Here is a 24206-nt window from a genome sequence, read left to right on the forward strand (position 1 = left end):
ACATCTGTTTCACTGATCGATTTTCTTTAGGTACAAGTAGGTGATCAGCCTTCTGCGTCCCTTCAGACCGAGACATTTTTTTTTTCTTCGTCTCCACCGGGAATCGAACCCAGGACCCCTCGGTTCTACGCTCACGCGTCAACCATTGTACCAAGGAGGCGGTCATTATTAAGATCTAGACACGCGGCAGCGTGTCAAGCCGAGTTCAAGCGAAGAGAACTGGCGAGCAGCAGCCGTGTGTATATTTACACGAACCATTTCGAGCCACTTTTCACCCCCTTATAACTCGAAAACTATTTAAGTTAAATAAACCAAATTTGGTACATATCAAGAGGACCTCAAGATAAACAAGAACCTTAAATTTCATAAATACAGATTAAACAGTTGCGTAGATATTAATATCCAAAAATCGCAATTTTTAAGACTGACTGACTTATAGACATATACAAAACCTAACCCACTTCCAGATGACCTAGAAAGTTCAAATTTTGTAATCAACTAGGTAATAGTGAGTATACAAAGGAAAAAATCAGAAAATACTGAATTTGTCTGTATTTAATTTTTTTTTTCAATGACATTAATTTTGTTTGTATGGAAAAATGGAAAAGTTTATAAAAATAGAAAATATTATATTCACCTTACTAGTCTTAAAAAATAGATGAAAACTAGTCAGTGGCCGAAAAAAATTTTGAAATCCATCAATAAATGACTGAGATATAGATTATTGAAGTTTACATATTTTAGCGCGAAACATCTGTAGATTCGATGCGCCTCTGACATCACACTCACTCGCGCTAGTATCGCTAGGGCAGATTACTTCGATTGCATGATTTCTTTATTCAAAACTATTTAAGTTAAATAAACCAAATTTGGTACATATCAAGAGGACCTCAAGATAAACAAGAACCTTAAATTTCATAAATACAGATTAAACAGTTGCGTAGATATTAATATCCAAAAATCGCAATTTTTAAGACTGACTGACTTATAGACATATACAAAACCTAACCCACTTCCAGATGACCTAGAAAGTTCAAATTTTGTAATCAACTAGGTAATAGTGAGTATACAAAGGAAAAAATCAGAAAATACTGAATTTGTCTGTATTTAATTTTTTTTTCAATGACATTAATTTTGTTTGTATGGAAAAATGGAAAAGTTTATAAAAATAGAAAATATTATATTCACCTTACTAGTCTTAAAAAATAGATGAAAACTAGTCAGTGGCCGAAAAAAATTTTGAAATCCATCAATAAATGACTGAGATATAGATTATTGAAGTTTACATATTTTAGCGCGAAACATCTGTAGATTCGATGCGCCTCTGACATCACACTCACTCGCGCTAGTATCGCTAGGGCAGATTACTTCGATTGCATGATTTCTTTATTCAAAACTGTTATTAAACGTAAAATAAAAGAAAATTGTAATAAAAATATTGCTCATACAGGTAACAATAATATAATATAATTTTACATATTCACATTTATTTATTCTTTATTTATGAGTGTTTAGTTTAGTTTTGATTTCAGTGTAATGGAAGAAGGCTTCGTCGAAGGTCGGAATGATTTTATTTGCGTAATATTAATATAAGTGAAGCATCTTTAGGCGCGTTTAGAGTAAAATTTCAAAATCGCGTCATGGCAATACCGTAACGTCATGGAGTAAGGCGACGATTCTTCTACAACGATCTTTGCATCTTTTTAATAGTGTGAGTACAAAATTCACGCTGGATGTTTAGAAAATCATGTAATCTTTTAAACAAAAAACGAGTTTAAAAAATTGCAGATAATGACGGGGCAATGTGCGCTGACATTCATAACATACAAGAAAATATAGAAAATAATACAAAGAAACCGCAAGAAAAAATATATAAAAAAAAATCGTGTATAAAAAGTATTATATTCATAAAATAAATCAAATTTGCAGAGTAATTTTCTGTACAAAAAGTAATGATATGCCACCAAAAAGATAAATGTAAAAATTGGAGCCGAGTTCAATCGTTGACTTAATTTGCCAAAAAAGAAATGAGATCTAATTAATGTGTGCCAAGTTCTGCAGACAGTCCAGAATTTTATTTACAAAGATGTATTAAGTTCTTAGGTTGACTGAAAACTCAATTGTTTTATTTTCCCTTAGAGAATAATGTTTATTCCAAAATATAACTTTTTTAATTTGAATAATATAATTATTTTCACAATGCAAACAACTAATGACCTATTGAACCCCATAATTTGATGAGGCTAGTTTTACATACTGTTTATATTTTGTGAGGTTCTAAAAACTAGCCTCATCAAATTATGGGGTTCAATAGGTCATTAGTTGTTTGCTTTGTGAAAATAATTATATTATTCAAATTAAAAAAGTTATATTTTGGAATAAACATTGTTCTCTAAGGGAAAATAAAACAATTGAGTTTTCAGTCAACCTAAGAACTTAATACATCTTTGTAAATAAAATTCTGGACTGTCTGCAGAACTTGGCACACATTAATTAGATCTCATTTCTTTTTTGGCAAATTAAGTCAACGATTGAACTCGGCTCCAATTTTTACATTTATGTTTTTGGTGGCATATGCTATTTACTAATTAGGTTTAGGGCCGATTTTTCAATCTCGAGATAAACAGTCTAATAACTACCCCTCGAATAGATTTATTCAATTGTTTATCTAACTCATAACGGCTCGCCTATTTTTCAATCGTGATTTATCTATCTGACCAAATATTTCCATATTGGCAGCTCTGCTTTCGGAGTGGCGAAACAAACATATTTAATTAGTCAGGTTAGAGCGGGAAAGAGTCAACTCTTGCAAGTTGTCAACAACCGTCATTATGCCTCACGTCAGGAGTGCATTTTAAATTTGTCTTGTGTTCTATGATTGTTGATTATTGTTTTGATTCGAGTAAAGAGTTTTGATTAAATTTGTGTTTAAATTTATATATTTTACGATGGAAACCAAATAAGGGCAGCGTTCGGCAAATTTTCAATGGCATGGTCATCAATACTACCAAAAACATCAATTTCAATATGATGAATAATTATATAGAAAGAGGCTTATTTGTAAATAATTATATGCTCTATGTTATTACATACGAAAATATCCCAAATTTGACGCGTCAGTTGTCAAATCAAACGCCTATTCGTCGAATAGCGCGCTATCTGTCCGTTGGAGCGGCAGATAGATTTATTCATCATATAACGTAGTTATTAGATAGATAAGTCCTATCCGTCTATTGAAAAATTGAATATTTTGTTAACTGAAGAATAAAGTCTATTTAGCTGTTTATCTGGGCATTGAAAAATCGGCCCTTAAAAAGTCAGAAAGTTGGTCAGTCAGTCAGTTTAAAAAGTCCTACTAGCACGTAGCATGGAGCGTCCTATATTTATGCAAAATAATAACAATAGTAAAACCGCACTGACGGCGATGGTACTTTTATATATGTTATTAAAAAAAACAAGTGTTATAAAAAAATTGTTATTCAATGAAAATATTTGTTAATTAGTAAGTAAGATCTAAGAAGTAAGTATCATTAAAATTCAAAAGAAATCCTAAACAATAAGGGTAAATAATGTTTTTATAGCACCAAAAATCCATTACCTTATGTTTTCGTATCTCCTTCTCGTTGGATCATGGCGAAATTGCACTGTTAACGTAATAATAATGAAATATTATACTTGTTTCAACCAAATGGTAAATGGGAATTTTACAAATACATGAATCATTACATGCAACAAATTTTACAGTCTCCCAAGAATATTGTTATACATAGGTATATATTTTGGATAAAAAAAGTTCATTCAAATTGTAGATTTTGTTGCTGTTATTATTTTTTGTTGTTATTAGAAATGAATAAACTTGCACTCTATGTTCTAGAATAAGGGGTGATATTTGAAAAGAACTCGTTTAAAAAATAAATTTTGATGAAACACATTTTTGGGTAGTTAAATAAATTATTAAATAACAGAAAAATTAGGAAATATATTTGTTTTAAGTATTTATATAGAAACTTACTTATACCCTCGCGGATAGGGCCGTAGCAATCCTCTCGAAGCAATCGAAACTGGACATCTAAATAATGATCAATACTAGCGTATGCTCCGTCCACAATGTTAGGTCGTACATAAGGTTTCGAATCCAAGAGGTCCTCCGTAATGGGTAAAACACTCAATTCTCGGAAAGAATTAGGTGGTTCGTCGAACGCAACGATTGGCGGCCCAGAATGTGATTTTTTCTACAATGATAAATTTAAGTGGTTACATAAAAGGTTATAAAGGTTACAATTGATTGGATTTTACATCAACAGATTCAAATTATGTCTATGTTATAAGTATGTTATATCTACGTAAAAGCATTGATTATTTTTTTCTGCAAGTATTTTGAATTTGAGCATTGTAGCTGGCTACTTCTTTTTTTCATATTCAACTTCCTTCAGCGCCTGCTCAAATTAACAAATGATCGAACCAAGAGGAAGACGTAAAATTACACGCATAATAATTCTGCCCCCGATAGGAAGAAAGACGATTCGTGAATTAATTAAAAAGATTTAAGCTTCTGTTGTCATTTTTACGAAAGAAAGGAAGTTAGCATGTATACGTTGATAAAAGAATAATATTTTCAGAGCCTCACCTCTTCTTCTTTAGTTTTCTCACGATTGGTCAGAAACTCCCGTAACATTTGAAATTTTTTAGCATACTCTTCAGGTAGTTCATAGTTATGTTTTTCTTTCAATGCGTCTAGGCAACATTTTGATGCAGATTCAATTAAAGGCCTGCACTTATTTACAGCAGTTGATGGTGATATTACAATGATACATTCAAGCGTTAATATCAAGTTCTTCCAAAAAGTAGTTTGATCCTCCCAATACAAAGAATTCTGCTTTTTATTATCCGAATACGGCAAATTTAATAAATATAATACCAGGTTTTGCATAAAACCTGAATTACATATTTCCAACAGGAACTCCAACTTTAACTGGTCTAATCGAGACTGACATACTTTTGCCGATATTGATAATATTAAACTGTAAACATCTAATCTATCGGAAGGCATTTTTATGATATTGTAAAATCCCTCCTTTTTAGCATTTATTTCGGCTAAAATTTCATTACCCTCACATTGGGATAATTTAATTAGTGTTAGCATACCCAAATTCTGGTTATTTTTTTTATTAAATCTATTAAAATTCACATTATTATCCTTCCTATTCATGTGCTCTTCTGTAAAGAAAAAAAGTTAGGTATATGATCTCTTTGTTCCCTTACATTCAGAATTCAGCATAAGTGATATTATGTAAGTTGGTTATATCATGAAAATATAAAAAAACCTAGAAATGTGGAGTGTCACCTCTAAAATGTAAAATATTTTTTATATTCATGCCAACATAAGGGTGCTTTTCCACCAGAGATGTGCTATGCAGCTATGCTGCGAAAATGAAATAGCTATGCTGTAAAATTATGTGACCATAGTTACTAAGCTTTGTAAAGGTGCGAGTTACGCAGCTCGAGCTATGTCATGTATCGATAGTAGGCACCGCACATTATAGCTACACCACTCTACTCGAAACAGCACGTAACCAGAGAACGCATTCATAGCAAAATCTATAAAACGAATCTTTCCATATAAAAAACGTATCTTAGCTTGTTTATTGTGGTAACAACTAACACAAAGATACAGCGGATCCGGCTTATGAAGTTAAGTCTACTATATGTAATGTAAACCTTGGAAAGGATTAATTGACTCATAACGATACATAATACCAATATGTTTGTTAGTTGTTACCTACTTACCATTTTCATTATTCAATCTATGCTGTGAACCGCCCCTCCCACGACCTCTTCGGCGATTGAATCCTCCCTGGTTTCTAGGTCCTGATCGCCAATTGTTCGATGGTCCTGTGATACATATAATATATTATACCACACAGAAAAAAATCGAAGCCACGTCTTCCACCAAACGGGGCGACGACTTTACCAGCTCGGCCACCCGTGATTTTATTAAACCTTTCTAGTCCATTATTTTATTCGGACTTCACATTTATAGAGAGAGGCTTAAAATCGTCAAATGTTCATGGGCGATGGCAATATCTTAACATGAGGCGAAGCTTTAAGTCGATTTCCCGCTCTAACGGTGCATAATTATATTAAACGATCGAATGCTCATTCTACAGCTCATTCTAACCCCAATATGTAAAATTATTTTAGTGTATACAGGTGTAGAGCATTCTTTCGTTCTTAGTGCGTTCGAAAAGATTCTATGCAATGGGGATTAAAAAGAGTATTCGCTCGTTTGATAAAGGTAGGTATGCACCATTAGACGACGACGACGAAGAAAAGAATATCGATCTGGCAGACACAGAAGGCTGAACAGTGAACACGTATTTGTCCCCAAAAAATCGACCAGCGAAACATCACATTTAATTTCTAATAATTTAGCTTTCTGTTAGTGAACTGTGTAAAAACATTAAAATCGGTCCAGGACTTTTGGTGCCTATTACAATACCTACAAACAAAAAAAAATTTTCTTCTTGAGGTTAATAATAAGTGTAGAATGTATGTATTTAAAATATCTATGTAAAATATTGTTTATAAACCCATAACTAGTTACCATAATATATTTTTTCACTTTACTTTTTATAAAATCTGGCAGACATTTCATATACCTATTATAAGTCTTGTATTTTTTTTTAATAAACTACTTACCGGGACCTGGACCTCCAAAGCCCGACATGGTTCAAAAAATTCTGAAACAAAATAATAATCATATTAATTCATAAACTAGGTAAGTACGTAGGTATCTATCTATACATATAATAAATCTGTAGAAGGGTCAATTCTGTACATTGAAAATATTGAAAAAATAAATACCAGGGGGTGTTACTGGATCGATACCAAACCCAAATATGTGATAAAAAATTTTTTGTCTGTCTGTCTGTCTGTCTGTATGTGAAGGCATCACGTGAAAACTAACGGTTCGATTTCGATGAAACTTGGTATAATTATACCTTATTATCCTGGGCGTAAAATAGGATACTTTTTATCCTGGAAAAATACGTAGAAAAAAATTAATCTTAATTTTTCAGTTTTATCCATAGACGTTGTTCTGCACATATCGCGAACACACGTTGCGTATTATTATAGGCCTAGCCGTATTTGGGTCCAATAAATATTTATAAGATGTCATTGTCAGAGTTACTCAAAATGGAGAAATAAACCATCCACGCAAAGACCGACATCCGCGCGGACGGAGTCGCGGGCGGAAGCTAGTACTACAATAAAGCTGAAGAGTTTGTTTGAACGCGCTAATCTCATGAACTACTGGTCCGGTTAGAAAAATTATTTTGGTATTGGATAACCCATTCATCGAGGAAGGCTATTTTTTACCCTTTCGTGCAAAAAATTGTAACTAGGTACCTACACTTTAAAAATATTTACGCACGCAAAAACTATATGCATATACCTATATAGGTGCCTAAATATTTGAAATTAATGGCATCCTACACTAATTATTGTGGGTTTGCGTATTCGTGTAAAATATGTGAGTGTGCGGCACAAGCAAACGGAAGTTAACGAGATAGTACCAAGTGCGAAACACAATATGTACATAATATATATATTTATAGATATAGGTATAGGTTTGTAATTTGTATAAGGCAAAAACTGCGGGTTCAATTACCATGAAATTTGGTAGGAATAGCTAATTATTATACTCATACTGTGGGTAGTCCAGTCCTTTTAATATATACCTACTTTGGGACTATCCTGGTAGAAAGTAGATGCTAGTGTTTTTACATAATGCATCCGATTTTTAATAACAGATTTATAATATTAGTACAGATTCACGGTCCATATACCTATCTACCGACTTACCAAATTTTAATTTTTTAGCGTCTGTTTGTTCTGGCTTTGGAACGACTGGGCCGATTTTGGCAAGACTTTAACTGACAGAATAATATATTATGGCTGATGTAATAAGGGGTAGGTTAGTGTATGATACTCCCACAGAAACATGAGCTTTAAAAGGAAATATACATTTAGGAATTAGGCGGGTAAATCCGCGTGACTCAGCTATTCTTCCGTAAATTTTTACTAAAATAAATAATGCCATGAGGATTTTCTTTGATAATATAAAAATTAGAATATATATATATACGACTGAATGCATATAATTTCCTAAAGTTAACTAACTACATACTTACTCTTGATCTCACTCTTGATCACCAAGTCCGAAAAGGTATCACAATATTATTTTAATCCACAGAACCACGCACGATCGAATCGCAAATATAAGGGAATAATTCTGAAAATTGAAATTATCAATTAAATCAACTAAATGCTAAAATCTTTGCGGTACTACGCGGCGTTGCGTTTCCAAAACTCAAATGAAGTCTGAAAACAGCTCACAAGTCACAGCATTTGCATTTTGCAGCATACAGAATCTTCGACTGTTGAGTTGCAAGTTTATATTTAGCAATTATCCCAAATCGCCATTGGCCTTCTGAATGAGGAAGGAAAATAATTTATACTTAAAACATTTAAGTGAAAAGATCAAGAAATAAAAAAAATCTCAATTATTTATTAAAATGTAACTAACATTTAAATGTAAATTAATAATATTATACTTCTACGTACAAGTAAAAACTACTTTGTAAATTTCTAATGAATATTTATTTGATCCTAAAAGAATTGTGACCTGTAATAGTTATTCGTTATAATTATATTCAATTAAAAGTCAAATAAATAAAAATAAAACCATACCTAAATACCCAATAAATGTGGAATAAATACCCAATAAATGTGGAAAACAACATAACTTACATATGGTCACATCTTTATATCTATGGTCGGGTATTTCCTCAATTACCTATCGTATTTCTTTTGCAGCCAATCGAAAACAACTACGAAATAGCGGAGAATTCCCCAATCGAAGATTTTACCACAGACTAATAATAATATACTACGTATACAAATTTTACTTTTTACTTAAAGTTAGGTGTTAACAGGTCTAAAATATAATTGTTTTAGATTAAATTATGTGATTATTATAATAATTTATAGATCACTTGTATGTGGCATTATGATTATGTATCATATTAAACACTATATTATGATCATTTATCTAGGCTTCATTTGCGATATTTAGTTTTTTTGGACAAGAAAGACCAGGTAGAAGCCTATAAAAAGTGAAAAAAATCGCAGTAAAATGAAAACCATTAAAAAAGGAGGAAAAATAAATTACGGTCAATACGAGATCGGGAAGTGGGAGGGGGGGAGCTTTTAAGAGAAAAAAATGGTCTCTCTCGATTTCCGACAAAACTACAAGTCCTACGGAAAAAAGTTCAATGGCAAAGTTGTAGCTTTAATAAAAAGATCAACAACTTTAGTACTAACAATTTTTTCACATAACCTAAAATTTAGGTGAAAAATTAAAAAAACCAAAAACTTTTTTGAATTTTTCACTCTATCATATGCAAGATATAACTATCATATTTTCCTCCTTTTTTAATGGGTTTCATTCTACTGCGATTTTTTTTTGTTTCAAAAATTATCGGCTCTGGGTCTACAATGGATTTTTACCTTAAGCAGGCTACTCACGATTCAATTTCAGTAACAATCTGTTGACACAATCTGCAGTGACCTGACAGATTGTGTCGTCAATAGTATAGTTGAGGGCACGTTGGGGGCGTAACCCAACATGTTGCGTATTGGATCGGCGCGGAAGCAACCCGACAAATTGTCTCAGCAGATTGTGTGCGTGTTGAAACGTGAGTATTGTGATTGCTCCAATCTCGGCTCAATCGCGCTGCGCAGTAATCGCAAAATGGCGGTTTTGAGATAAACGCGGGAAAGACATTTTTACATATTTGAGGAAGATGTTTATATTTTATAGCCGTTTATACTTTATAGCCCTTGAAATCTATCAATAAAATTGGAAAAAATACAAGCTTTACAAAGATAATTATCTTATATTTCATAAATTAGTATATCCATTAATAATGCGTATTATTGCGTTGAGGTTTAGCTAAGGGTTTAGCATTCAACGTGACGTGCACACGTTGTGGCAAGCAATCGCGGAATGAAATTGTGTCATCAGAGTTGCAGTCGCGATTGAGCGTTCTCTACTCACGATTCATCCAACCCTCAATCTGATGACACAATTTCATTCCGCGATTGCTTGCCACAACGTGTGCACCACAGATATATAAACATTACTTGAAGCAGATGTAACTTTTCCTACAAAACGCGTGGCCAATTACGCACACAAATACAAAATTCATAAACAGGGCCGAATTCAGTACCTGTGTCAGAAAAAATATAATCACCTTCGTGACGTTTAACATTGTTTTTTCTTATTAATATTATATTATTATATGTGGAAAACAAGCAGGTGGGCCATATCCACCTGATGGGAAGCGGTTACTGTAGCACTATGGACGCCTGCAACACTTGTACATTGTCCTGTTGCGATCGCTTTGTTTTATTGTGAATATGAATGGATTATTTCCATACCATATACATACTAAAATAATTACAAATCTAATATAATACTGTAATGTCGAGAACGATTAATTTTATCTTTATTAAACGACTTCAAAAATGAAGGAGGTTTTCAATTCATCGGTTTCTAAATATGTTTATTTGTGTATGTATTTTCGCAATAACTCAGAGAATAATAGCTTTCTAATTAGTTTCATTCAAATTTTATCACAATCGGTATCAGTAGTTTGGGTGGAAGTAGAGTTTTTATCCCAGAGATACGTACCATATTTGGATTTAATTTTGGTAGTAATTTTATAGCGAATTGTCATATTTTTTTTATCACAGTATAGGTAGTCATAACTTTGCAGACAGCAGATTACTAAGGGCGGAGTGGAGAACATGATGTGCATCATCGCATGTTGCATCAATTACTTCCCAAAAATTCTCGTAGCGTACGGCTTCTACGATGTATGTACCAATGTGTAAATAAAACAATAAAAACCAGATTTTTAACAATTATTTATTTTGAAACAACACAACTTTTTTAAATAATTTCTATTGGACAAATTAGTGTCTTTAAATTTGTGTTTACATCGTAAATTAATATAAAATCACTTACAGGTGCTTTGCCGGCCTTTAATAAACAAATACGCTCTTTTCTTGATAGCCTTTATATTTGCTTAAGCTACTGTCATAAACCTAAACGTAGTATTGAATGTACTTCGTACAAAATTATATGCCCTGGGGGAGTTAAAATTTAATTGGAGGGCAAATGACCGTAGTTCGGCTGAATACGATTTGTCTAAAGTACTACCACGGGATTTTTTTAAATACCTCACCAGAAAATCTTTATTATTTCCCGGTATATTGTTTAAAATATGTATATCTTCTTGATTTAATTTATCTTTCAGTTCAGCAATAATATTAGAAAACTTTGCAACTTTACGTTTCAAACGGATGCGTTGCTGACGCAATGCTTTGATCTGTTTATTTTTTGTTAAAATCTTCTTCTTCAGTGATTCCACTACCTTTTCGACTGTTTGTGGTTTCAAGACATCAACATTTGAAGGTCCTGGCAAATTTTCTGTAACCTAAAAATTAATATATTTTTAAAAATCCTTGTGGCAAAAAAACAAAGAACACATTTCTAAAAAATTAAGTGGTTTTGGTATAAATTTATAAAATGTATAAAGCATCTTAAAAAATAACAACAACTTAACCACTAGGAGTATTTCAGGATAATTTTAATATTCAGAATGCTTAATATAAATAAAATAATAAATTCCTTACATTTTGAATCTCACGAAGCACTGGAAGCAAAGTTTTAACTCGTTTTATTGGAGGTGAACATAATTCTTCATCCTGCAAAAAAAAACTTGCATATTGTGTAACTAATATCTAACACTAATTACAATTAAAAAATAAAGCAAGATATCAAGAAACAGCTTATTAACACGGCAAATTCAGCATTCACATCTTAGCAGGGTTACAATACAATAACACATTACTTCCTGTGTTAGTAGGAACCCATTCAATCTAGTTAATCTATTATTAAGACAGGTGGACCATGATTTGATGACCCTCTATTATATACTGCGGACTTTGTAAGCTTTAATTACTTTATTGTTGATCAAAATATGTACATAACAATTGCAACAATGGCTACATTGACAGTTATAAATATGCTATATTGTTGCTAACTTATTGTACAATGTACATTGTACACCATAAATGACAAAACTCATAACTAACATGTATAGCGCATCCTGCACTTGTAATTGGAAAGCATGTTGGAAAAAGTAAAGTGCTGGGTCTGGTACTGGTGGAAAATTGAGGTGGGTGAAGAAAATGTAATATAATAAGGAAGTAAGATAGTTATGTTAAGCTTACCTCAGAAACTTGTTCAAATATAGTTGGCACTGCACCAGGTCGTAGATTTGTACAAGATTTACTAGTATCTAAGTATTAATTTTCAAAGTGCTTCGAACATAACAAGCTATTGGGTTTCGGTTTCCACGTTTGACGTTTCATATTTACTATCCAAAGTTGTCGCAGAGCGATATCCTTAGGAAACCTAAAACAACGTGAAACTATGAGGGGTTACGTTATGAAAGTATGTGCCTATTGAACAAAGAAATGTATACAGCAAATATCAATACTTAACTGAATTCGGCCCTGTTAATACTAACCTACTTTTGAAGTACAGAAGCTGTCATAACAAATGTAAACAAATTTGTAAATTGCAAGAAATTTAAGCCCAGTTCATTGGAACAAGCCAATATTGGATGGAACAGATAATACGCATAGTAATTAGCGATTTTGCCTAAAAGACTTTCAAAAAAAGAGTTGATTTTGGTAGTATTAGCCCGACAGAAATACTGTTTATATTGTACCTTAGATAAATTACCTGCGAAATGATATTCCTTGTATTTTCTTATGACTGGAACTTTCACAATTACTTGCACAGCATTTTACCATATTGATATTGTTTCTTTTTAACGTTTTTATAAAATATTTTTAAATATTTTCAATAAAACACTCGACTCCAAGACTTTGGTTTTGTGTATTTCAAGATGGCGACAGATCGAAAAAATGCCACGCGCTTGACAACTGTCACTGTGTGTGTTAGTGTTGTTACAAGCGAAAAACAAGGATAGTGCATATGAGAACATTGAACGAGTAAAAGAGATAAAATATTGAGTTAACACATACAAAAAATATGTCTCGTCTGCTTATATTTGGATGTCTGTGGTGTGCACGCACATGTGCACGTCACGTCACTTTTTTTAATTCTCTGTAAAAAGAGGTTCTCTTATTGGATATAAGATTTTTGAGAACTTCAACTGTAGCATCCTTGTCGAGATCTTTGTATATTTCCAAAATAATTCTGGATGACTCATTTCTCATCTCTTTGTTCATATAATTTTTGTTTTTTTTGTCCCATAAATGAGGCATGTCCTTATAGATTTCGAAAAACTGGGTCCACACAGTTTTTTCGACCCGGAGGCGCAAGAAACGTACAATCCGCCACAACGCTTGATCGCGATTGAGCCAAGATTGGAGCAATCACAATACTCACGTTTCAACACGCACACAATCTGCTGAGACAATTTGTCTGGTTGCTTCCGCGCCGATGCAATTCGCAACATGTTGGGTTACACCCCCAACGTGCCCTCAACTATACTATTGACGACACAATCTGTCATCTCACTGCAGATTGTGTCAACAGATTGTTGCTGAAATTGAATCGTGAGTAGGGCCTTTAACGCGGCAGCGCGATTGAGCCGAGATTGGAGCAATCACAATACTCACGTTTCAACACGCACACAATCTGCTGAGACAATTTGTCTGGTTGCTTCCGCGCCGATGCAATTCGCAACATGTTGGGTTACACCCCCAACGTGCCCTCAACTATACTATTGACGACACAATCTGTCGGCTCACTGCAGATTATGTCAACAGATTGTTGCTGAAATTGAATCGTGAGTAGGGCCTTTAACGCGGCAGCGCGATTGAGCCGAGATTGGAGCAATCACAATACTCACGTTTCAACACGCACACAATCTGCTGAGACAATTTGTCTGGTTGCTTCCGCGCCGATCCAATTCGCAACATGTTGGGTTACACCCCCAACGTGCCCTCAACTATACTATTGACGACACAATCTGTCAGCTCACTGCAGATTGTGTCAACAGATTGTTACTGAAATTGAATCGTGAGTAGCCTGCTTTACGCACATAAGAACTGAAAATCAGTCAAACCACGTCAAACAGAAAGACCACAGATCAAATAATAATTTGTTTTTCGCTGCTTTGTTGTGTCGGAGAAAACACGTGTCTCAGAGATTGTTTTTGTTTTTTATTATCCTATTATTTTTCTAGTGATACCAAACTTTTTGTTGTGTTTGTGCTGTTTGGGTAAGCAATAGAAAACTAATTTTCCTTTTGCAATATGGGTCCTGGGGGGTAACCGGCACCTTTAGAATAACAGTCTTATTATGGGTACGTTTTGTTGCGTTCACAAAATAATCTTACTTTTTTGGCACCGGGACCTTCTAAAACATATGTAAACCAATTGCAACAAGACTGTTTCGAGACGTCAATCGAAAAATTGGAACCGGCACACTCTCTTTGACATTTAGCATTCTTGATAAAATGTCATTAATGACAGTTTTTAGCAATTTTAGTAAAGTTGTAAATATGGAACTTTTATAACATTATTTTGAATATTATTAAAAGAATACACATCAAATTTAAGTGAAACGTATGTAGTTGGAAATCTATTTAATAAATGAAGCTTTTAAAGAAGATAATACATTTATTATATTAAAAATGCAAAATTAACATAACTACATCGGGTTGTTCCAAGAAAAGGCTTCAAACATTTTGATTTAAGAAGAATCGTGTAAATAATTTATTATTGCGAAGTGCGCAATCATCACGAGTCTCTATGAGATATGGGGGCATCATATGAACAATCTGAAAATACAATTATAACCTATCTGTGTAAGATAAAAGTAATGTAAGTACCATACCCAAGGCAAATCTTAAGAGTATATTTAAAAATACGTTTATTTATGTACACATTCTCCACTTGTTATTTCTCTATATAATAAAATGCAACCCTACATAATCTCTAAACATAAATTTTATCTAATACTTAATGTAAATCTATAAAAGATTGTTTATTATTTCTTCTTGATTCAATATATTTTATCATGTTATATTATTTATGTAATAAAACACTTAAAAGTAAATCTACACTCAAATGCACTACCCATATTATACTTATGTTAGGGATCTCATTTAATTTTGAGAAATAAAACCATTATTTATTTCCAGATTCTACAATCAATTCCGAGCACTAGGGATAAGATTACCCAGCGTAACCACATGGATGCATTGATAGTATTCAAGAAGCCATGGTGCCAGCGCAACATGAATATATTTTTTTCAATAGGAAGCAATATCATACTTTTAATGTTTAAGTGCAATAAAAAACATTTATAAATCCAAAATTTTTATTTAGTCCTTTTTATTTATTCATTGACAAATAATTTGCTCCTTTACTTCTCTTGATATCATTTATATATAAAAAAAGTGATAAAACATGGAAGTATTCGAAATTAGATTCAATTCTATTTAGCTTAAATATTTATTAAAAACAATTAGGTAGATATATAACTCAAATCCAAATTTGTAAGTAAATAGCATATTAAAAACACCCTTGATTAAAAAAAATTAAATTTTTATTTATAATACCAGCCTTTAAAACTTAAAATGCAATAAACAAAAACTTTGTATTTACATCACAATGAATAATTCCTACACTAATAGTTGGTATTTATATTTTTATTTTATATTTAAATCAATTATTGTATTTGCATAATAAAGAGTTGATAAATCATTTAAAAACTTGCAGTACTTATGTATACTTTTAATTTCATTTTTATTAAACTTAAAATGAAAACAATGTACTATATTAAGGTACAATTAAATTTTTACATTTTCAGATGTATGATACAAATATGAATATTTTAAGTGTAGACATGGTGGCGCCTCCCCCAACTTGAAGTTCTCACTACCACATGAACATCTCCCAAGCCGGTACTTCCTTGTTCAATGTTTGGGCAAGCCGGCAATCAACACAACTGTGAAAGATAAATTGGATTTAAACTGATTGTTTGTTGCTTTAAAATTTAATAATTACACTTAATATGTGTGTAAAACTTTTATTATTAAAGGGCTTGTCATGGAATATGTAATTTTAGATGTTTTTTTAAACAATGTCGGTATAGTTTGTTAAATAATAAAAACTTTATTTGTTAATCATTTTTCAAGTATTTTAACATTTTAATTGTTTATCTTGCAATTCTTAATATTGTATTAAAAAAAAAAAGTTAAATGTGTAGGTGTGTTCCTTACAAAACTGTTAATATTAGTAGCTTCTAACCAAACATAGACCAAAGCAACCCTGCTTATAAATTAATATAAATATTTACTTTTGACCAGCTGCTCTAGTTTTTGTGAACTCCCAAATCATTTGCACTTAAACTTTCAGCAGAGAATTCTATCAACTTCGTCTCATCATAACTTTTACCTCGTTGGGAGTTATTTATGTACCTATCTTTGTCTTTGTAACTTCGGGGTCAGGGAGCTTCGCGCACTCTGCACAATGTTCTGCTGCAAGTTAAATAAAAATTACTTCAATTAAGTAACAATAATCAAAACAGACGAAATCATGCAAAAACCAAAACTTTATTCGTAAAAATATATCTCTGTAGTCTGTTATCATAAATCGTCCTTACTCGTACTTTATCTTACCTTGCTATTTCAATATTGCTTTTTCGCACTTTCTCATTTATCCAGAGATGAGATTCACATAATTATTTAAGTTTAAGTTTATCTGAAATTTTAGATAATGATATGAATTATGAGGTCAGTGACATGACATTTTGATTTTTGACGTTTAATGTTCGATACAAATCATTACGACTTGGCCTAAAAGCCTCGTAGCCAAGCCATTAATCTTAAAAAAATAGACAAAACTTCGGAATTCATTCGCTCATTGGACATTGTAGGCAATCGTATAGTAATCATGTTTTGAAGGCTCCCGGTACCAAAATAAAGTAAGATTATTTTGTGAACTCAACAAAACGTACCCATATTAGGTTGTTAATATAAAAATGGCGGTGTCCTCGTAATAATATCTAAAATTTGGATAAATCAAATTGAAAAATTGCGAAAGATAAGTAATATGCATTAAAGAATGCATGAAAGAGGCATGAAAGAGCAATTGAAATAGCAAGGTAAGATAATATACGAGTAATAAATATATTATAGGTATCTAAAACATTGGACGATTTATGATAACACAGATATATTTTTACGAATAAAGTATTGGTTTTTGCATGATTTCGTCTGTTTTGATTATTGTTAATTGAAGTTAACAAATAAGGTATCTAACAAACCATACCGACATTGTTTAAAAAACTTCTTTTTAGATGTTTACATACACCATGACAAGCCCTTTAATAATAAAAGTAAACATATTAAAGGTACTTATTAAATTTTAAAGCAACAAATAATCAGTTTAAATCCAATTTATCTTTCACAGTTGTGTTGATTGCCGGCTTGCCCAAACATTGAACAAGGAAGTACCGGCTTGGGAGATGTTCATGTGGTAGTGAGAACTTCAAGTTGGGGGAGGCGCCACCATGTCTGACACTTAAAATATTCATATTTGTATCATACATCTGAAAATGTAAATGTAAAAGTATAGGTACATAAGTACTGCAAGTTTTTAAATGATTTATCAACTCTTTATTATGCAAATACAATAATTGATTTAAATTTAAAATAAAAATATACCTAAATACCATTAAACTATTAGTGTAGGAATTATTCATTGTGATGTAAATACAAAGTTTTTGTTTATTGCATTTTAAGTTTTAAAGGCTGGTATTATAAATAAAAATTTAATTTTTTTTAATCAAGGGTGTTTTTAATATGCTATTTACTTACAAATTTGGATTTGAGTTATATATCTACCTAATTGTTTTTAATAAATATTTAAGCTAAATAGAATTGAATCTAATTTCGAATACTTCCATGTTTTATCACTTTTTTTATATATAAATGATATCAAGAGAAGTAAAGGAGCAAATTATTTGTCAATGAATAAATAAAAAGGACTAAATAAAGATTTTGGATTTATAAATGTTTTTTATTGCACTTAAACATTAAAAGTATGATATTGCTTCCTATTGAAAAAAATATATTATTCATGTTGCGCTGGCACCATGGCTTCTTGAATACTATCAATGCATCCATGTGGTTACTCTGGGTAATCTTATTCCTAGTGCTCGGAATTGATTGTAGAATCTGGAAATAAATAATGGTTTTATTTCTCAAAATTAAATGAGATCCTTAACAACAGATTACATAATCATAAGTACAATATGGGTAGTGCATTTGTGTGTAGATTTACTTTTATAGTCTTTTATTATATAGGCAAATAATAACATGATAAAATATATTGAATCATGAAGAAATAATAAACAATCTTTTATAGATTTACATTAAGTAGGTATTATAAAGATAAAATTTATGTTTAGGGAATAAGTAGAGTTGCATTTTATTATACAGAGAAATAACAAGTGGAGAATGTGTACATATACAGACGTATTTTTAAATAGATTTGCATTGGGTATGGTACTTACATTACTTTTATCTTACACAGATAAATCTGTAGGTTACCTATATTGTATTTTCAAATTGTTCATATGATGCCCCCATATCTCATAGGGACTCGTGATGATTACGCACTTGTTTACTATTTACACGATTCTTCTTAAATCAAAAGGTTTGAAGCCTTTTCTTCGAACAAGCCGATGTAATTCGCAGTTACGAAGTTCTATTATTAACCGATAACTGTCAAATTGTCAAATAGATCGCACGGTCCCAATAATTGAGTGAACTATTACGAGTGACGTCATCAAAATTGCTAGAAAAACAAAATCCGTTTAACGCTGCAACAAGCTTGCGTTAAGGGTGTCACGGTACGAAAAGACATAGTAATGTTATAATAAGCTTGCTATAAGAGATGCCGGTTACCCCCCTGACCCTCCGGATCTTAATAAACCACCGGATTTACAGAGTGAGATGATGGAAGCAGAGTCTACGGGCCACAAAAGGCTCCGTTCCGATCACTCCTCTAAAGACTCTGACATTTTACCCTCGAAACGCCATATCCCTGATCACGACTATACTATCCCAGCCTCCCAAACTACCTATATTGACCCAATTCTTTTGAATCCCCCATCTTACACTGGCGAAGAGAGTGGACCATACATAGTATATGTATCTCGTACTGAGGAAGACCCTTCGGCTGGCCTAAGTATAAGACCCATTAAATTCGGTTCGTTCTTGTATAAACACCGTGTCCAGAATATAACTAAAGATGGTGTTAGACCTATAGGCCGTAATAAAATATCGGTACAATTTACTTCAGCAGCAGATGCAAATAATTTTCTTAATTTTTCAAGTTTAAAGGAAGCGAAATTTCTAGCCACTATTCCCTTGTTCCATATAACCCGTATGGGCATCGTCAAGGGAGTCCCTACTGAATGGTCAATGGAGGAATTTGTAAGTTACATAGACTTTCCAGGAGGACGTGGTAAGGTTTTAAAGGCGAGGCGTTTAAAGAAAATTGATGGAGTGACATCTTGGACACCGTCCCAATCTGTAGTCCTTACCTTTCAGGGGCAAACTATGCCCAATATAATATACTGTCTATACACTGCCATGCCGGTTGAGGTTTATCAATTTCCGACAATCCAGTGTTTTAAGTGCTGTCGGTTCGGCCACGTTCGTGAGCAGTGTCGTTCCAAAGAACGCTGTTATCGGTGCACTCAAATGCATTCAGGTGATAGCTGTCCCAAAAAAGAAGTAGAGGCGTCCTGCATCTACTGCTCTGGTAACCACTTCGCAACTGATAAAAGCTGCCCAGAGCAGGGTCGTCAAAAAGCGATTAAATTATTGATGGCGACTGAAGGTGTCTCATTTGAAGAGGCATCTAAATTGATTCCATCTTCGCGCAAAACATTTGCGGAAAACGTTAAGACCCATCCATCCACCATCCACTCAGTAACCCCTGAATCTCACCTCACATTATCAAGCCAACCTATCCCCACGGTTTCTTACAAAAAAACTGTAATGAGACCTCCCCGCCCCAGGGCTACTTTGGGAACCACTTATAATACAAGCGCTCATAACGCCATTGTTCGCGACGTTCCATCTTCCCTCCCCAATGGGTGCGCTTTAATTAATAATAATACCTCCTCATCCTCGGCGCCTTCGCGCAATGAAAAACTTTTAGATATGTGTCTATCATTTATTGAAAGTTTAATAAATGAATACCCCGAAAAATTACCGTCCAACGTTGCCTTAAGATTCTCCCGCTTTTCTTCCATACTGTCAAACCATGGATCTAGTATTCCTCCAGTGGAATGCACAGAGTATTCGTCGCAAAAAACATGATCTGATAGAGTTAATTGCCTTGCATAAACCTGTTGTGGCTGCCATCGCGGAGACATGGTTAATTCCTGGTTCTCATTATTGGGTTCCGGGATTTTCTTGTTTGCGTGATGACAGGGATGACGGTTATGCTGGAAGTGCTCTACTTGTAAACCGATCGTTCCCATTCACCCAGATTCCTCTTCCGTCGCACGGGCGGTATTTCAACGCCGTCGCAGTGCGAGTCTTTGATATCTCCTTTTTATCTGTTTATATACCTCATCCTCATTCCAGTATCATCCTTGACCTATCGTTAATTATTTCCTCTCTCCCCCCTCCCGTGATAGTTATGGGAGACTTCAATGGCCACCATACTTCATGGGGATCTTATATGTGTGATACCTTTGGACGACTTTTAGTGGACCTCTTTGATGATCTAAATTTATGTATAATCAATGATTGTGCCCCTACTAGAAGAGTTCCCCCCATGCAAAATCCTAAAACTGTAGTCGACTTGAGTATTTGTTCATCTATACTAGCCTCCTCCCTTTCTTGCCACACCCTTCCCTCTACGTATGGTAGTGATCATTTCCCAATTCTCCTTTCCTGTTCCCGTTCTGTTCATATCCCCTCCTCCTCTTTTCCTCCCTTACTTAAATATAAATTAGAAAGCGCTGATTGGGACTCTTTTGCACTTAATCTTGATTCTAAAATAGCTAATCTACCAGAAATTCTTCGACAGAATTGTATGCTCTCATATAACTCCTTTGTTTCCTGTCTCCACTCTGCTGCTTCTGAAACCCTGCCTGTAAAGCGAACCCCCTCATCCTCTCCCAGAAAAATATCCCCTCCCTGGTGGGATCATGAATGTTCTGAGGTGATTACTGAGCGAAAGGTTGCCGAAGACAGGTACAATTCTAATATGAGTTTCGAAAATTTTATTATGTACAAACGAAATGCTGCTCATGCGAAACGATTTCTTTCCAAAAAAAAGAAACGAGGTTGGATACGATTCTGCGAAAGTTTATCACCTACTACACCTCCATCCATTGTCTGGAAAAATATTCGTAGATTCCGTGGTTCCCTTTCCTATGTCAACCCATCTTCCAATAATCCTGATCTTTGGCTCAATGATTTTATAAATAAATTAGCCCCTCCTTTTGTCCCTTCTGCGGATCTTATTCTCCGACCACCGTTTGATTTTATATGCAATAATAATGTTAATGGAATAGATAGCCAGTTTTCTAGCCAAGAGCTGGATACCGTGCTTGAAGGCCTAAAGGATTCGTCCCCAGGGCTAGATGGCATTCCCTATTCATTTTTAAGTAGATCTAATAGTTCAGCAAAGTCATATTTTCTCAATTTGATTAATTTATTTTATGAAACCGGTTCTACCCCTGATTCCTGGAAAACCCAACTCATCATCCCCATTTTAAAACCTGGTAAAGACCCGATTGATCCTAATTCTTATAGACCTATTGCACTTTCTTCCACATTAGCCAAAGTTATGGAACATTTAATAAAAAACCGACTGGAGTGGTACGTTGAGAGAAATAATCTCCTTGCTCGCTCTCAATTTGGGTTTAGGAAAGGCATGAGTGTTTTAGATAGCCTCAATATCCTTACCACTGACATACGCTTGGCATTTCAGCAAAAAGGATTCCTGGTGGGTGTGTTCCTTGATATTGTATCCGCGTATGATAACGTCCATCTTCCGGTACTCAGACATAAGCTGTCTCAGATGAGTATCCCTGCGAGGATGATACGTTTTATCATGAATCTTTTAACGACCAGATATATTCATGTGCGCGGCTCTTCTTCAAGTAGAGTTACATTTAAGGGCCTTCCCCAAGGATCAGTTTTGAGCCCAATCCTTTATTCAATTTACACGAATGATTTAGAAAAAATTGTTACTCCTTTTTGCGATATCTTACAGTATGCTGACGATATTGCATTATATGCTTCATCTGGCAATATGGATGGTGCCGCTGAGCGCCTTAATAGTGCAGTATCCAATTTAGAAGTCTGGATGAATGACCATGGTCTGTCTCTATCACCAGTTAAAAGTAATATTGTAGTATTCACCAAAAAACGTTCATTTTCTCCCCCTGTAGTGATTCTTGACAGTTCTGTAATTCCTGTGGTAAGTAAGGTCAAATTTTTAGGTGTTATGTTAGATCAAAAATTAAGTGGTATTGCACACATTGACTACATTGCACAAAAGTGCGAAAAAAATATTAATGTGCTACGCTCTCTCGCTGGTGTGTGGTGGGGTTCCCATCCATATTGCCAGAAACTCGTTTATAATGCAATAATCCGGAGCCACCTAGATTATGCATCTTTTATTTTTGAGCCTTGTAGTAAATCTGCATTGGTAAAACTAGATAGGATCCAATATAAATGTTTACGCCTCATACTTGGTGCGATGAAATCGTCTCCAGTTAACGCTCTCCAAGTAGAATCTGTGGATCCACCTCTGTTTCTTCGCCGACAGTATCTAGCCGATAAATACTTTTTTAAAATAACGCAGTACGCATCACATCCCCTCCTTAACAAGCTCCAGAATCTATTACATTCTCTCACCTCTAATACTCTACGTTCGCCATCTGATTTCCCCTGTATCCTTAAAAGCCTTATTAAGTTTTATCGCCTTCCAGATCCTTCTTTTCAACTTAATAACCACCCTTTATATTTAAAAAATTACAATGCTCTAGTTTTTAAGCCTTCCATCATTTTTAGTTGTGGTATAATTAAAAATTCCCCTGACGCAAATATCTCTTTCAATAGGCTCATTTCATCTCGTTGGCACGATTATAATTACTTCTATACTGATGCCTCTAAATCGTCAAATTGGCTACCAGTTGGAGTAGCTGTGTGGCATTCAAACTCTAAAACAATACTGCAATATAAATGTCCTCCCCTTTCTTCTGTCTTCACTGGCGAGGCAACAGCTATTTTAGAAGCTATTAACTTCATCTACTCTCATAATCTTAAAAAATCTATCATCTTTACCGATTCTCTTAGTTGCCTTCAATCAATATCTTCGAACCCATTCCGTTCTAAATCAAATTTTCCAGTTATTCTTCAAATAAGATCTTGCCTTTTTAACTGCTATGAAAAAAACCTCAGCGTTTTATTAGTTTATATTCCAAGCCATTCAAATATCACTGGTAATGAGAAAGCCGACTCCCTAGCAAAAGCAGCTATGTCTAGTGGTACCCTAGAACATTATTTAAACTATTCATACGATCTCCTTCCCCTTGCTAAGTCCCGCCTGGAAAGTATGTGGAACTCTCTGTGGAATAGCTCAAACAAAGCTAAATACTTTAGAGATATACAGCCCACGGTTCCCTGCAAGCCGTGGTTTTTCAAATTTATCAATATTAATAAATCTACAGTATCAACCATTTGCCGTCTTCGACTAGGCCATGCTTCCACCCCAGTGCACCTAGCAAAAATTCATGTTCGTGATAACTCCTTATGCGAGTGTGGCTTAGCCGAAGGTAACAATGATCATATATTTTTTGAGTGCCCTAAACGAAATTCCTCGCTTTTAGATCTCCTTCCCCCTGATGTTCCCCGTCCCACTAATTTTAAATGTTTATTGTGCTTGGTTCCCTCCTCATTTGTTAATGTTTTATCCAAATTTATCCACCTCAATAATCTTAAATTTTAATGCTTTGCTTTTGTATATGTCCTGTTTGGTTATCCAGG

At 33.8% G+C, this 24206-nt stretch overlaps 1 protein-coding gene and 2 long non-coding RNA genes across 3 annotated transcripts in view; all 3 read right to left on the reverse strand.

Moving 5' to 3' along the window:
* LOC123696013 (NFX1-type zinc finger-containing protein 1-like) overlaps positions 1-8413 on the reverse strand; it is a 33658-nt gene extending 25245 nt beyond the window's left edge. Inside the window, exons 1-6 of the mRNA XM_045641991.1 lie at positions 8196-8413; positions 6700-6740; positions 5788-5892; positions 4628-5217; positions 4013-4232; positions 3599-3644 (exon numbers count right to left, since the gene is read on the reverse strand). Of these exons, the coding sequence (XP_045497947.1) occupies positions 3599-3644; positions 4013-4232; positions 4628-5217; positions 5788-5892; positions 6700-6727 (989 nt within the window). The 5' untranslated portion in view covers positions 6728-6740; positions 8196-8413. The remainder of the gene's footprint in view (positions 1-3598; positions 3645-4012; positions 4233-4627; positions 5218-5787; positions 5893-6699; positions 6741-8195) is intronic.
* A 2492-nt stretch (positions 8414-10905) lies between these two features.
* Positions 10906-12448, reverse strand: LOC123696070. Its single transcript, XR_006752034.1, has 3 exons — positions 12367-12448; positions 11767-11838; positions 10906-11567 (listed from the first exon to the last, which is right to left on the reverse strand). It is a non-coding gene; the product is annotated as an uncharacterized LOC123696070 (long non-coding RNA).
* A 3443-nt stretch (positions 12449-15891) lies between these two features.
* On the reverse strand, positions 15892-19011 carry LOC123696067. Its single transcript, XR_006752031.1, has 4 exons — positions 18698-19011; positions 16800-18359; positions 16478-16658; positions 15892-16126 (listed from the first exon to the last, which is right to left on the reverse strand). It is a non-coding gene; the product is annotated as an uncharacterized LOC123696067 (long non-coding RNA).
* Positions 19012-24206: the final 5195 nt, after the last annotated feature.

This window comes from Colias croceus, chromosome 12 (assembly GCF_905220415.1).
Source record: "Colias croceus chromosome 12, ilColCroc2.1".
Lineage (NCBI taxonomy): Eukaryota > Metazoa > Arthropoda > Insecta > Lepidoptera > Pieridae > Colias > Colias croceus.